Below are 15,269 nucleotides of genomic sequence, written 5' to 3'. Positions count from 1 at the left end.
AAACTTAGCTGCCTGAATAAACCATTCCCCTGCTAACTTTGAGGAACATTTATGGCCCCTGCTTAAATTGAAAGAAGTTTGAATTATGAGGCTAATCAGTCAGAGACTGAGGGGTAACTGGAGACTGTGCATTAAGGCAGAGCAGTGAAGGGACCACACAGCAGCATGCAGGGAGAGCCATGCATGGCACAGATCAGCACAGCCCATGCTGTGCTTCCCCTTCTCTGGAAGCATGTGGCCACAGTGCATCTGATTCCTTTCCAAAGTCCTGGCTGCCACAGCAGACATGAGAAGGAACGAAAAGCCCATCCCTACATGTCATCCACTTGTCATCCCTCAGAAACTCTTCTGCTTGTGACTCCATGGGAATGCATTCTCCTGCTCAGGCATGGGAATATCTCTCTTCTGCTACTGCCTCTGGCATTTCAAATGAGACCTGCTGGAAAGGGAAACTATCATAGCCAGAAAAGAGAGAGCGTTTAGTACAGCTTGTCAAGAACTAACACCCATGGAACGTGGCCTTCACACCAGGACAGTGCCCTTACCCAGTCACTGCTCGGCGGGGTCCTGCTCCTGAAGTCTCTGTATGTGCTGCTAAGGAAGGGTATACTGAAATATTGTGATGAATTCAGCTACAGATTCAACAGCAATGACCTTTCAGCTGCCAAATGGAAAACTTGCATGGTATCACAGAGGAAGTGTCCTCAGAGTCAGTCTGTCCTATGGAGCAATGCACATTGAATGTCCCTAGAAAAAAAGCATGCAAAGTGCTTTAGTGTGCAGTGTCACTTCCACCAAAATGAGCAGTTTGGAAAGAGGCCGAAGGCAAAGCAGGAATCATTTTCTGCAAGAGGCTCTTCTGTCTCAGTCTGTATATGACCTGTTGGCACACCAGAGGGCAGGCCAAGCTCCACCAGAGGAACCGTTAACACACCAAGAAGGCTGGACAAGTATTAACAAGGAATCCATTGATGAGGAGTTAAAGGAAGTGAAGCCACATTAACATCTAAGAACACAAAGATGGTTCTGCTGAGTGAAAGGGGTAGCTGAAATGCATAAACATTTAAAGAGATTCAGCCTAGTGTTTTCTGTTTCAATGGCCAAGCTTCCAAACAAGGCCTGAACTGTGAGACATGTCCAGGTCACCTGCTCCAAGGAGAATTTGCACTTGCTGCATGGATCCAGGACCAGAGCTCCTGTACTGATAACCATACACTTGTTATGAATTTGAGCCTTCACTGTCCAATGAGCAGTGCCCCTGGAAGAGGATACAAGAGGTCACAGCATTGCTGTTAGCAATCCCTCTCAGCAAGAGGGAGAGACACCCTGAGGAGTCTGACAGGACATGGCCAGCTCTGAACTGAGCATCAATAAACAGAGAGGCAAATACTAGCAAAACATTCCTGGGAAGACATAAAAATTCTCTTTACAAAGTAGGTTTACACTGAGATCAGTATGCATTAGTGGAGACTTGAGTATTTAAGTTATGAATGCTTTCTTCCAGGATGTCTGTAGTGCCCTTCCAGTGAAAAGAGCAGCAGCTGAAATGGGCAGCAGCATCCTCAGTTTTCCCAACTAACCTCTGCATAGAGGAGACCTCCAGTTACCAGAGCAACAAGAGAAAAGGACTTTTTAGACACTACAATCTGGTTTGTTTGTAAAACCTGTACTAGTTGACATGAACCAGCTGGTTTCCTTTGGTTATCATGTTGTGTAATTTTATGGATAAAAGACAGACTTATGCAATCAAAACACAACCATGTCACTGCCTTCCACTTTCCACTGTAAAATGTTCATGTGCACAAATAAAACATAGGAAAACAACTAAATCTTACTCATTTTTCTAAAAATCTTCAAAGTAAGTGTATAGAATACAAAAAACAGCTAAATCAAAAAGTTTTGTTTGAATTCAGAAAACTGTACAAAAGACAGCTCAGCTATAAAAAAGCAACTTCAAAGCCACCTTGTTGGGTCACTTCCTACCACAAAGCTTTTTTTTTGTTCCTCAGCTCATGTACAACAATGTAGGAGAGAGAAAAGCACCGGAAAGCAAAATTTCATGGTAAATAAAATCTTTTTACTGACAATGATGCTGCACCACAGGATAGCACTGATTGCTTAGTTACCAAAGGGTAATTTTGGAAACGTCTCAGCACCTTCCTGACAAAAATATTAATTTAATCTCGCATCCAGCAACCTGTGTGATGTCAACCTCTCATCACAATTAACGGGTTTATTTTTCATGTGCATGCTGACAGCTCCTAAAAGCTAATGGAAAGTCATTTATGTGTAATTTAAAGTCTGATTACTTGAGTGTTAAAGTTCCCTGACAGTCCTTTATATTGAGAAAGGGAAACTTAGTGAGAAATGAATCAGCTTTGCTACATTAAAATAACTCCTCGATCTGATAAGAAAGTGAGGCCTAAAATCTGCCTATATTAACATATGATGCAAAAATCTGGTTTCACCTGAGAACCATTTTGCAGGTGGTAAATCCTGAGAACAGGGGATAAAGGAACTTTATATGTGTCTTTAAAAGTTTCAAGAGACAAGGAATTGAATCAACAAATGAGCTCTTTGAGCAGGATAATTTGCTCTATTGTATTTGGAATTGATTGAAAACTTCACGAGTCATTTTTTCCACCAAAACTCTCAGATTTTATTCTAAATCAATATTTTCCATAGGAAGATGTAGACTTACAGCATATTTTGTGTCAGGGCATGTCAAAACATTGCATTTGGATTTGTCAAGCTGAAACATTCCATTTCAAGTTGAGTTAACACCAACTTTGATCCAGCTCAGCTGCAGTGCCATGGACCTCACTGTCTGTGGTGCACACAAGGATCTTCACTGCTCAGTCTGCTCATCAAAGCGACCACGGTCACTCAAGGGGCTGCTGGTTTTTATAGCAGCTTTCAAAACTCATTGTTTATTTCATTAAAATGTTTTTGTTGGTTTATCTAGTTAAAACTGTTCATCATCCAGTTAAAACTGTTTGCTAGAAGGACGAAGCCTGACATTTCAAATTTTGATGCAAAGGCAAATGAAAAGTAATAAAGTAATCAAAATTCCCTATAGAAGGAATGTCCATTTTCACTTCTAAGTGTGTTATCCCTGATTAATCTGATTCTGTTGTGATTTATACAGTTTTCATTTTTATATTAATTTCTAGGCTATAGAAGAAGATGAAGCACCTTGTTCTACTTTTCTCATTGTTCTTGGCCCCAGCATTTGCTGACAAAGAAAGTCAGAAAACAACCCAAAACCTTCCTTCAAACAATGCCAGTCATAAGCGGCTGAAGAGAGACTGGATATGGAACCAAATGCATATTAAAGAAGAGATCGATACACAATTGCCACACCATGTTGGCAAGGTAAGCAGCAATCTGCTAGCAATGAGGGATCAGAAACACAGGCAGCAAAAGAGGATTACTTGTTTGCTGTCTAGGCAGAAGAGAAAAAAAGCAAATAGAAATGTCACTTAATACCTACATACTAATAATGTGTTAGAACTTTCAGAATGTGGGCAAAGAGTACATCAAGACCAATGTCAGAGGGATTCTAATTCTTTTGAAGAATGCCAATAAGTTTTAGGGAATGGCAGGCATGGAGCATCCTCAGTGCAGGAACACTGTGCGCAGGTGCACAGGTAGGAAGGAAGTCTGGTGCCTGAGGTACGTCAATACTTCTCTGGCAGCATGACATTCCTCCAGAAAGCTCAGAGACGAGCTAATAAAAACATATGCATTAAAAACACACAGTTTACATCTCTCAGCTTGGATACAAAACCGAAGTGCTATGTTAGCAGTAGTTACACAAGCAAAAAAATTGTTGCACAAAGTAAGAGCAAATAATTCTTAAAAATAATAACAAGCATTGACCTGCGTGCAAACTCATTTTCTTCAGGGCAGTGCTCATAAAATCCTATGATTAACTGCATATCACCCAGACAAAGTTCTTCCAATCTAGTCTTTCAAACTGAGCTACTGTGACACTTTGCAGATAAATGCAGTTGTACGTTTTCCTGCCATGTACAACAATCAGCATCTGTCAAGACTGTCTCAGCAAAGTGAAACAGACCTTTCTGGATCAGTGCTGTTCACTGGCAGAAAGCACCAGAGAGAAAGCAAAGAGGCCACAGGGGCCTCTCAGCTAACACAGGGCATCTCTGTTTCATTTCAGACCAATTCAGCCCCAGATTGAGCAGAATGCTTCTATTCCTGGAGCTGTCCTAAATAAGAGTAATTCACTTTGCACAGCGCTCGGTGCTCTTTCAGCAGCAGAACACTTCTGATTGCTTCTGCAATGCCTGTGTGCAGTGCATTTGCAGGGCTGAACACTTGATAAACCCTGTGAAAAAGGCCACACAGCAGCATGGCAGAACTGAGTGACAGCTGCAGGAATATGCCGATAGGCTTTGATTTTATCTCTCACTACCTTGGATGCTTTCCTTTGTGTGTTCATCCTCAGGATTAGAAAAGGCATTCTCAGAAGTCTATACTTTTTACACCAAACAAGTACACAAAAATGGAGAAAGAAGGCCCAGACCCTTGAGACAACGGTGAAGTTATTTCTCATGTTACATCTCAGAGTTGTAAACTGTCCTCCAGCAGCCCCAGCAGCCAGAAGCATGATTGAGCATGTGGAATGAGGGAAGGCAATGTTAATGATTAAATTTTCAAGATAGAAAACTGAACTTAAAAAATGTTCAACAGCAAATGACAACTACAGGATAAATCAAATCCTGGAGCACAACAGCTGAGATTTGTGATAACATCAGTAACAAAAGACTAGGAATTCTTGGTTAAAACCAGCAACCATTGCTAAATAGCTTACTGAAATAAGAATGCTGATACAGTGCATGGAAGATTGTGGTTTAAACCTACTATCAGTCCTTAAATGGGTGAAGGAATAGAAAGGGAAAAATCATCAGATTATTTGCAGATTAAATAATGTGCAAAAGGATTTGGAATTGGATTATATTACATCTTAAAACTGATTAATGTTCATTCCTTTTACCCCATCCCTTTTTCATTGCATATAGTCTTAAATTTTAATATCTGTGGGGTGGAAATTTAATCTTACTGTCATAGCATGAGCCTGAAGACTGACTATTAAAAAATTGCATGTGACTAAACACGGGAAAGCTGTCAGCTGTGGCAGGAATTCTGCTAAATGCTAAGTAGGAGAGACTAATGCTGAATAATGTCAGTAACTGTGAACACAGATTTACTTCTGTAATCCTGTGAAACCTAAGCAAAACCCCTGCTAGGTTCAGAAGGTTACTTGCAAACAGCAGCTCAAACTGAACGTGGTGGCACATGTTATTTCAGCTAACAAAGTTAAGGTAATGATTTGTATGTGTTGACTGCATGAACAGTTTGTATCCTTAGGAAATATGAGATATCATTTTAAAAAAAATCTTCTTTATATATAAGCAAGAAAATTTCAGTCTGGATGCAAGTTTCATCCTATAACCCTGCAGGCTGTGGTGCTGTGGTGCTGCTAGCTCAGCAATACACCAGCTGACACCAAAAGTCTTGATGGCTATTCTGATTTCCAGCTGAACTGAAGAAATCCTGATTGTGTGTACCTTCTGGTAGAAACTGTCACATGCAGATGCCAAAACTCACTTTTATCTCTTTGAAATAACTTCCCTTCCAGATCACATCAAGTGTGAGGAACAACAACGCTAAGTACATTATAGAAGGTGAATACGCCAACACCATCTTTAAAGTGGACGAATCCACTGGTGATATCTATGCCTTTGAGAGGCTTGACAGAGAAAAGAAAGCAGAGTATGAGTTGGCAGCTCTCATTATTGACAGAAGAAACAACCAGTCACTGGAACCCCCATCTAAATTCATTATCAAGGTTTATGATATTAATGACAATGCCCCTGTGTTTGTCCAAAAAGTATTCAATGGATCTGTCCCAGAAATGTCACCAGTAGGTATGTTCTTCCCTCACTCATTTTCCCTCATGTCTCTGGTTAAACGGCAGAATTTGTGCTAAATATGCTGCTTGAAAATCCTTTCCTAGGCACCTCAGTCACCAAAGTGACAGCTGTAGATGCTGATGACCCAACAGTCTCAGGTCATGCCACAGTGACCTACCAAGTCATCAAAGGAGATGAATACTTCACTGTTGATAACTCTGGTAAGTCAGATACACAAATGTCCTTACACTTTGTCCTTACCCTACCTTACCCTACTCTTTGAAGAAAACACAGTTTTAAGCCTTCCAGTTCTAGAAAGGGGGAGTGATAACTCAAAAATATAATTTTAACCGTGATTTAGAAAGATTTTTCATTCCCACTCACACAATGCCAACATGCATCTGGAAATGAACTAATAAAGTTGGGATATCAGGTGCTGTGAATGGAATGAGAAGATAAAAGCTCATTTTTTTTTCCCCTGCTGATGAAAAGACTGACCAGGAGCTAAGGAAGGTTCATGTTTTCAGTTCAGGAGAGATACCACTCCTTTGACCAAACAGGAAAAGGGGATACATAAATTCTGAAGCAGCATTCAATAATCAATAACCATCTGCTTTTCTAAACTTTGTTGCTTAAATTTTGCCCAGTTCTAAAAATAGTGTCTGTTTCTCCTGTAGCCACACTGGCCTTCTAGAGGTGCTCAGACAAACTCTCCAGAGGCTGTAGTGACCAAGTTGAGAGAGTCAGTCAGCTTCTAAGCAGCAAAGATCAGTTTAAAGGAAGGTACTGAACAGAAATCTCCTAAATATTCCATCATGTGGAAAGATTTCTAACCTTAGAAAAATACCACTGTAAAAATGTTACTCAAAGCTGAATTTGTGGCATAAGATAAAAATTAGCTGTCAAAATTAAGAAATGTTGGATATATTGTAAAATGTAATTCTATTCAATGTTACTTTTTCACAGGTGTGATCTCTACAACAAGGCCTGATTTAGACAGAGAGAAGCAATCAACATATGAAATTGTTGTTAAAGCAAAAGATGCTCCAGGGTTTTCTGGGGATTCCAGCACAGCTACAGTCATCATCACTTTATCGGACATCAATGACAACTTCCCAGTATTCAAACAGTGTGAGTGCAGTGCAAGCTCTGTACCATTTGAATACCAAGGCTTGACACAACTGAAAGGAATTTAGGTCATAGTTCAGCACAATTCAATTTCTCTTAAGAATGGCCGAAAGAATCTTCCAGATTCAGAAAGTTTTCTGTATTTCAGCCCTAGCTACATTCCCTGGGTGCTGCACACCCAGAGCAGAAAATAAAAATCACTATTAATTTCATCACTTTGTAAGAAATCTTGACAATTCTGAGTACTAATTATACTTCTATAAAAATACATTAAAGTACTGTCTGTAGAGATATACAATGCTGAATTCTCAATGAAATATTTTTCTTTACATCTACAAATTAAGAACAACTTTGAGTTCCATGTTCACACTCTTTATGTCTTTTTCTTTATTTTAACAGCATCATTTCACTTTAAAGTCCCTGAAAACATTTCAGTAGGAGGAGAAGTTGGGAGAGTCAAAGTAGAAGATATCGACGAACCACAACATAGAAACACCAAATACAGTTTTGTCCGAGGAGATTACAGGGACACCTTTGAAATTGTAGCAAATCCATACACAAATGAAGGAATCATTAGGCCAAAGAAGGTACTTTTTCCAGTAACAAAGATGATGTGTTTCTCCATGTGTTACAAGAATGTTTTACTCGGTTTGGGACTAACAGTAGGGAAAAATGGAAATGCATGGAAGTCAGCATGAAATACATTGATCTTGAACATCTGTAATCTCTGCGAGGAGAAGAGATAGTGATTTCTAGGCCGTTTCGACAGCCAGTCCTGAAAAAATCTAGAACTGCTGTAGAGTGCAATGAGGACTGTGTCAGATATTCAGGTTATATACTTGAGGCTTCTTTCAAACCTCAGTTGGATGCTTCAAAGAGCTGGTGATTTTCAGAGTTGAACCAACTGAGCAAGTCAAAGAATCTTTCCCTTCTGCAGCCCAAGTAAAACCAAAGCAGAAAATGTGAACACGTCCACCTGACCACTCTTCTAAAAGTGGTCTTTACAGTTTGGCATCTGCTCCAGTCCAAGCCACAGCTCCCTCACTTTCCTCAGGGTGTTTTCAGAGCTCCCCCACTAATTTCTTGTCACTCTTTAAGAGAGCCCAGGCTCTCTAAAGCCTTTATTATGGTTTGATCTTTGGTTTTCTTAAATTCCCAAACCTTCTTGATTTGTACCAAGGGACTTTACTGTATTATGCAGAGCACTGCCAAACCAAGACTTCATTGATTTCATTGACTTGCTGTTAAAAAAAAAGAGGAGGGAGGACTATAAATCACCTCCTGTAATCCTCAGATTGATAGGAATGTGTTTCTCACTTCCAGATGTCTCTCTGTAACTGTTAAGACTAGAAATGTCATTAAGAAGAGAAAACTTTCAGGAAAAACAGTCCCAAGTACTTGAAGACTGGCAGTGAAGTCCTCAGCTGTGGTCACACTAGGTGTAAGCAGCTTTTCTTCACCTAATGCAGCCTTTCCCCTAATCTTCCCAGGGTCTGAGGAATGCAGTGCTTGCAACTGTGGGCCAAAGGAGGAGCAGTAAGAGACCCCACACATACACTCACTGAGTGATTTGGAATCAGCTCTTCTTTTAACATGTAGTGGGCAAAGTTCACCCCATTGTTTTGTAATGTGATTTTGGCCATGCACAAGTCATCATTTTAAATATGCAGCCATGTGAGATAAACACCATCACTCCCATTTGCGATGTCTACTCAAAAAGAAAAACAAGAGTCACCACAATTAATTATTATGTATCTCCCAGTGCTTTTACGATCTCAGGCGATAGTGAAAAGGGACCCAAACCTTGAACAGAGTGATAGCTCTGGCATTTCTTACTGCCAGAGTTCCTGGCCTTCCTCCCATTGTGTGATACCTTTTCTAATCACAGGCAATGGGAAAAACAGGGAAGAGGATGTCATTTATCACTAAATGCCCCAGCTATGAGTCAGTGCAGCTATGCAGTCTGCCCTGAATGCCTTCAGAACAGAAAACCTAGCCAAGAGGAGAATCTGGTCCACAGGCTTTGAGGAAAAGGAGCTCACCAAGTTTTGGTAGTTACAGAATTAGAAAAAGAAAATTATTTAAACCACTAAATACTTGCTGAACTTGGCATATTAGATGAATCTGTTCCAAACCAGAAGTTGTTGAAGCCACGCTACAATAGAGAAGTTCACCTAGGAAATGCTTTCCCATGAGTCTAGCTAAGGTGCAATTCGGTAACATTTCCAAACTTGAATTAGAGTACAGAGCTTAAATTTGCACAGATAGCTAATGAAACGTTTGCTTAGACATCACCAACAGAAAAACACCTGTATTTGTCTTTTTTTTTAGCCCCTGGACTTTGAAAAAGTGGCAGAATACAGGTTTGACATTGAAGCAACAGATCCCACCGTTGATCTTCGCTACTTTAAGTCTGGTGGCTCTAGGAGCATATCAACAGTCACCATTGAGGTCACTGATGTGGATGAGCCTCCTGTCTTCACTAAACTACCATATGAATTTAAAGTAAGGGAAAATGACCCAGAAATAAGAACACTTGGTTCAGTTTGGGCACATGACCCTGATGCAGCTAAACGGAAAATCAGGTAAGAGAACACCAACTTTTGTAATTCTATTTGAAAGTGGAGAATTCCTTAACAATGCCAAAAAAATTGACAAAGAACTGAGACTTTGGCCCTGTTTTTCAGAATGTAAATGCCAAACAAAACAAACCAAAGAAAATCCAATTTGATTTTTCTAGCACTGCAGCCATGGATATATATGGTAACCAAAAATTGAACATAAATTACATTTACCCACGTAATTGCCACATGAACTTAGTGATAAAACACTTGTACATTTAGTGGGAAAACCCTAATCCTGGATATCTTTCTATGCTTATAATTTATTGTTATCCTTTTTGTTGTAAGAACTCTCTCAAGCATGTGCTTGGAGAAGAAAATAGACTTCTGAAACAGCCAAGTACAAGAATGTGGAAACTCTTCCAACAGATGTATTTCACTCTCACAGTTTGCATAGTTTTAGGGAAATATTCTCAGCCTGTCTGGTCAAGATATTAACATGATTTGTCACATAAGAGCTCTCTGACCTTCCACTAAGAAGAAATGAGGTGAAACAGTATTATTCCTTGCATTGACATATCTCATTTTAAACAAAACCCAGATTTATTCGACGAAGAGCTAGTCCTAGTGGAGACTACATCAGGGTATCTGATACTGGAATTATTCAACTTCCCAAGCCCCTGGACAGAGAATTCAGCTCCTCATTCAACATCACTGTAGCAGCTCAGGAAATGCTTGAAGATGGTAAGAGCTATCCACTTCCCTACTTGAAAGAAATCAGTGTACACCTCTCCAGCAGGGCTGTAGCTTATAAGAAAAAAAAGACACAACCTGGCAGGCTGTTCCCACTAAGCTAGGGATGAAGGGGATGCTTCAGGGTTTGCACAACAATCTTCCAAATCAAACAAGTACCTACAAATATGTCAAACAGCATTTTAAGATTTGGCCCATAGCTACTACAGAAATGCACTCAGTTTGTTACAAAGAATGAAAAGGGCATGAGGAGAGGAAGCAGCCTGGGAAACTGGGTAAGTACTAGAGCAGAAACATCCCAGCCAGTTTCACCCACTTACACAAGTACCAAATCCCCTCCCATGCAGTGGTCCAGGGAGCACTGCTGCCCAGGCACCCCCACATGGCTTTGCCCAGCTTCAGGGAGCAGGGCCAATCCTAAGTGGGTTTGGGAGAGGCCCTTTCCTGAGGGTGAAAGTTATTTAATAATACAGACATGGTCTGTTCTGTCCCTGTTGCCTTAGTGCCAGAGAACAATGCTGGATCCCACTTCAAGCAGTGTGAACAACCAGGAAACCAATAGGAAGTGTCATTTTACTCCTCGAGGATCCTTGAAGATTTAGCCCATTAGGAGAAGTTTCTAGAAAATATCTGAATTTGTCAAACAAAAACTTTGAATTAATGATGGAGCTAGAAATTCTTCATATTCCTCATGCAGGAGGCACAGAGAAGGGCACAATTAGTAGAAAGGGAGGTCTAGTCAGCACTGGGATTCCAGACATCTCAGGGACCTGTACTGCTGTTGTCATTTCAGGCCGACTCTCCGACAGAGAATCACATGCCCATGTTCATGTAATAGTTACTGATGAAAATGATAATGCTCCAGAACTTGTTTATCCTGAGGAGCCCAGAGTGTGTGAAAATGCTGCACCAGGAAAGGTGAGACAGGGGAGTTTTTCCCTTAAACCTGAATTACTACTTGTAAGCTCAAAGTGAAAGATGTCTTTTAATAAAAGTTAGTCTCAGTCTCTTTAAGCCCTTACACTGTTGGAATATTGACTTTTATCTGCTTACGCCATGGGCTGCACTGCTCCTCTCCCTCCAGGCTCTCAAGTGTGTACACACATTAGCAGTTGAGCCATGAAGGACAGTCAAGCCTTGCAGAGCAAAAATTAGCAATTCAGTTCTACCACACAAATGTTCATATGTGATACTGGGAAGGAAACCATTTCAAAACAGAAAGAGAAACATTGCTGCATGTAAGATTGGAGCAGTCAGCAGAGTGCACAGATCTGCATGCACACATAGTGCTAGTGTTTGTGGATTTGTTTGGTCTCAGACACAAGTATTCAGCCCATACATGCAGCATTTGTTTAATTAAGAGATTTTGTCACAGTCTGGACTCAGGGGATCTGAGAGAACATACCAGGTATTATTTCATCTTTATTTTAAGTTTTAAAATACCTTTGGAACATAATCACTCACTTTTCTATTTATTTATTACATCTAACCTATGCCAGGTTGAGGTTTCCAAACCCAAGCATGTCATCCAGGTGTGGCTCTCTCAGTGGCATTCAGTGAATGACAGTCACACCTCTGTGTATGTTGAACACTTGAACAGAGAACCATCTTAGGCACTTAAACAAGCCACGTCATGCTTTCATTACATCTGTCACTACACAAAATTTGAAGAGACAAAACTAGTCTTTTGGAAGACCTACAAGGAAATTACTTGCCTTGAAAGAACTTGAAGGGAAGCATCATGAGATATTTTCACCCTGTCCTTTGCTGAAGGGTTACACAGGACACACAGCATAGCTCTAACTTAAACACTCTAAGTGGTTCTATCACTGGAGGCAATTTATACTGAAAACTCTGACCTCTTCCATCTTTGTAGGTAATCATCAGGATTTCGGCTACTGACAGGGATGAAATATCACCTAGAGGTTTCTTCAAATACTCCCTGGCCACAGAAGATAGCAACTTCTCCCTGATTGAGAACTACGGTAGTGTATCCCTGCAATGCCTTTTCTCAGCTACTCCCAGTGGGACACAGGGGAGAAAAGCTGCAGCAGTGACCTGTGACAGGTCTAGCTGAGCTAAGGAACTATCTATTTTTAAAAGCTTAAACTTACTGAAAGAAGCAGCTGTTTGTTGCCACCCAGGTTTCACTGTGTTGCCTAAAGGCTGGCTCTGTCTGAGGGGAAGATGTACCAACTGACTGATAATCTATAAGGAAAACCTGGTAGAGATTATCACTTAATTAGATGTCGTTACTTCTTCCAGATAACACAGCTAATATCACTGTCAGATATGGACAGTTTAATCGTGAACTTGCCAAAATCCACTACCTGCCTGTCATCATCTCAGACAATGGAGTACCTGAGCTCAGCAGCATAAATACACTTGTCATCAGTGTCTGCAAGTGTGATGAAGAAGGCAACTACACTTTCTGTGAGGAAAGAGCTAAACAAGTCGGAGTTAGTGTACAAGCTCTGGTGGCAATTTTTATCTGCATCTTCACAATCATTGGTAAGTATTTGTCTTGTGTAATGTTCTCTGCATTAAAATGTGAGGACTGTTTTGCTCTTTCTTATCTCAGATCTGCAAAAGATTTGTGGCTATAAAATGGTCACAAAGCCACAAATACTGTAACTATTTGATTTATCTCACTTGCTCTTCCTATTTGCTATGTTAACTTAGCTTCAGCTACAAAGCTGTTGACTCCATTGGGCAGGCTGAGTCACTGGAAAGGTTATAACATACATGATGTAATGGTACCAGGATCACATGCAGCTATAAAACAGAAAATTTCTGCTGGGGCAATAACAGTAGGATTCCTGTTTCTAAAGACTGAACTAGCCTGGAAACCCTTTAAACAGTACAGGGAACATACATAAATATATCTGTAACAAGTCAGCAGACCAGCACCTGTTTGCTGCATTTGAAATCTATCAGAGAAACCACAACCCTTTTCCTTGCTTGAGAAGAGGCCTCCTTTGCAAGTACCACGTAAGTAGCATTTTATGCTTGGCATGAAAAGATTTACCAGTTCAAGGCAGTAGTTGATTCAATGAACTTGTGACACTATGCATTTGTACTTGTGATTCCACCTCAAGAGTCAGGTGTACAACTCCTGTCCAGACTGAACTGCTTCAAGAACATATAAATCCCACATTTAATAGAATCATAGTATGTTAAGGGGTTAGAATGGACCTTAGAGATCATCCAACCCCAGTCCCCTGCCCTGGGCAGAGACACCTCCCACCAGAGCAGGTTGCTCAAGGCTTTATCCAACCTGGCTTTGAACACTGCTGAGCTGGGCCAGCCACAGCCTCCCTGAGCAACCTGTGCCAGTGTCTCACCACCCTCACAGGGAAACACTTCCTCCTAAGATCTAATCTAAATTTCCACTCTTTCAATTTATCCCCATTACTCCTTGTCCTATCACTACAGTTCCTAACAAAGGATTGTATTATGAAACAGCATTTTTAACTATTCTTTTAATAAAGATGTTTTAAAAAACACTCAAGAAAGAAAACAACACTTCAGACTATGTTACATATCTTAAATACAGTCTGTTTCACTGCCTTATTTCTCTATTTACACATGCTCATCTAAGTTTTCTTTGCAGTAATTGTATTGCTAATTCTTCTAAGAAAGAGACACAAGAAGGATTTGAGTGACCTGGGGAGGAGCGTGGCAGAGATTCACGAGCAGCTTGTCAGGTATGATGAGGAAGGTGGTGGTGAAATGGACACCACCAGCTATGATGTATCTTTACTCAACTCTGTCCGCAAGAATGGAATGAAGCCGGAAGCTGTTCCCTATCCATATGCACAAGTCCAAAAGCCTCCTGGAAATATGACTTCTGGTGCTGGAGAAATGGAAATGATGATTGAGGTGAAGAAGGATGAAGCTGACAATGACAGGGATTTGCTGCCATATGACACACTTCACATTTATGCCTATGAAGGTGCCGAGTCCATCGCAGAGTCCCTCAGTTCTTTGGCATCAGGCTCCTCGGACTCAGATATTGACTATGACTTTCTAAATGACTGGGGACCCAGGTTTAAAATGTTAGCTGAGCTGTATGGATTAGAACCAAATGAAGATTTTGTGTATTAAGTTCAAACTAGCCACGAATTTTCTCCCTCCCACTATAGACAGACATCAAGAGACTGCCAATGGCCAGAGAAGAATTCACAGCATTGCCCTCAAGCCATACTAGGAATTTAAACAGACATGAGGAAAAACTGACAGCAGTAGGGTTAAAAAGACACACACACATCATAACTTGCCGCAGCAACGTTATCCTTGCTAACATTCAGTTCTGTCCCCAAAATTGCTGCTCATGGACCTGCTCAAGTCTTCTAGGACACACCTGACAAACGCTCCCTAAAAAAGTGGGTTTGTCCCCAGTTTCTCCTCCTGTACTGTTTTCATCCAAGGTCACCTTCCAGTGGGAGAGAGAGGTTCAGTGGCATTGGGCAGTAATGTTTTACCCCCCTGTATCTCCAGCTGGCTGCTTTGCCTGTCCTCCTTGTAACATCTTTATTGATATTCCATGCTTATGCTTCCCCAGCAGAGGAGAGGAGGAACATATGGTCTATCACTTAATATTAGAAATTATTCCATCACTTTCCAAAAGAGGCAGGATTTTTCCTTCTTTCCATTCTATTAATTATTTTTGCTTTATAGTCTTCTACTATACATATGAGTTACTCTAGATAAAATTAGACAGGATTTTTGGATCTGTCATTTTTAACCGCCTGATGATGATTTCAGGCACCTTTCTGGCACGCTAGAATTTGCTCTAGCTAGAAGCAAAATTGTTTTTTCTCTCTGTAAATAGGATCTCAGTGTTACTCAATGGAACATATCCTGCAGGGCAGGAAATGTGGAGATC

At 40.6% G+C, this 15,269-nt stretch overlaps 1 protein-coding gene across 1 annotated transcript; it reads left to right on the top strand.

The window, feature by feature from the left end:
- The first annotated feature begins 3,186 nt into the window (after positions 1 to 3,186).
- Positions 3,187 to 14,488, top strand: CDH5 (cadherin 5, type 2 (vascular endothelium)). The gene is made up of 11 exons (XM_009082632.1): positions 3,187 to 3,375; positions 5,666 to 5,954; positions 6,044 to 6,160; positions 6,906 to 7,070; positions 7,467 to 7,654; positions 9,399 to 9,652; positions 10,230 to 10,372; positions 11,175 to 11,299; positions 12,258 to 12,366; positions 12,647 to 12,892; positions 13,983 to 14,488. Exons 1-11 carry the CDS (start codon positions 3,187 to 3,189, stop codon positions 14,486 to 14,488), a joined length of 2,331 nt encoding a protein of 776 aa, XP_009080880.1.
- The last annotated feature ends 781 nt before the right edge of the window (positions 14,489 to 15,269 follow it).

This window comes from Acanthisitta chloris, unplaced genomic scaffold (assembly GCF_000695815.1).
Source record: "Acanthisitta chloris isolate BGI_N310 unplaced genomic scaffold, ASM69581v1 scaffold22319, whole genome shotgun sequence".
NCBI lineage: Eukaryota > Metazoa > Chordata > Aves > Passeriformes > Acanthisittidae > Acanthisitta > Acanthisitta chloris.
The sequence above is the reverse complement of the archived record's forward strand: the minus strand, read 5'-3'. Positions and strand labels throughout refer to the sequence as shown.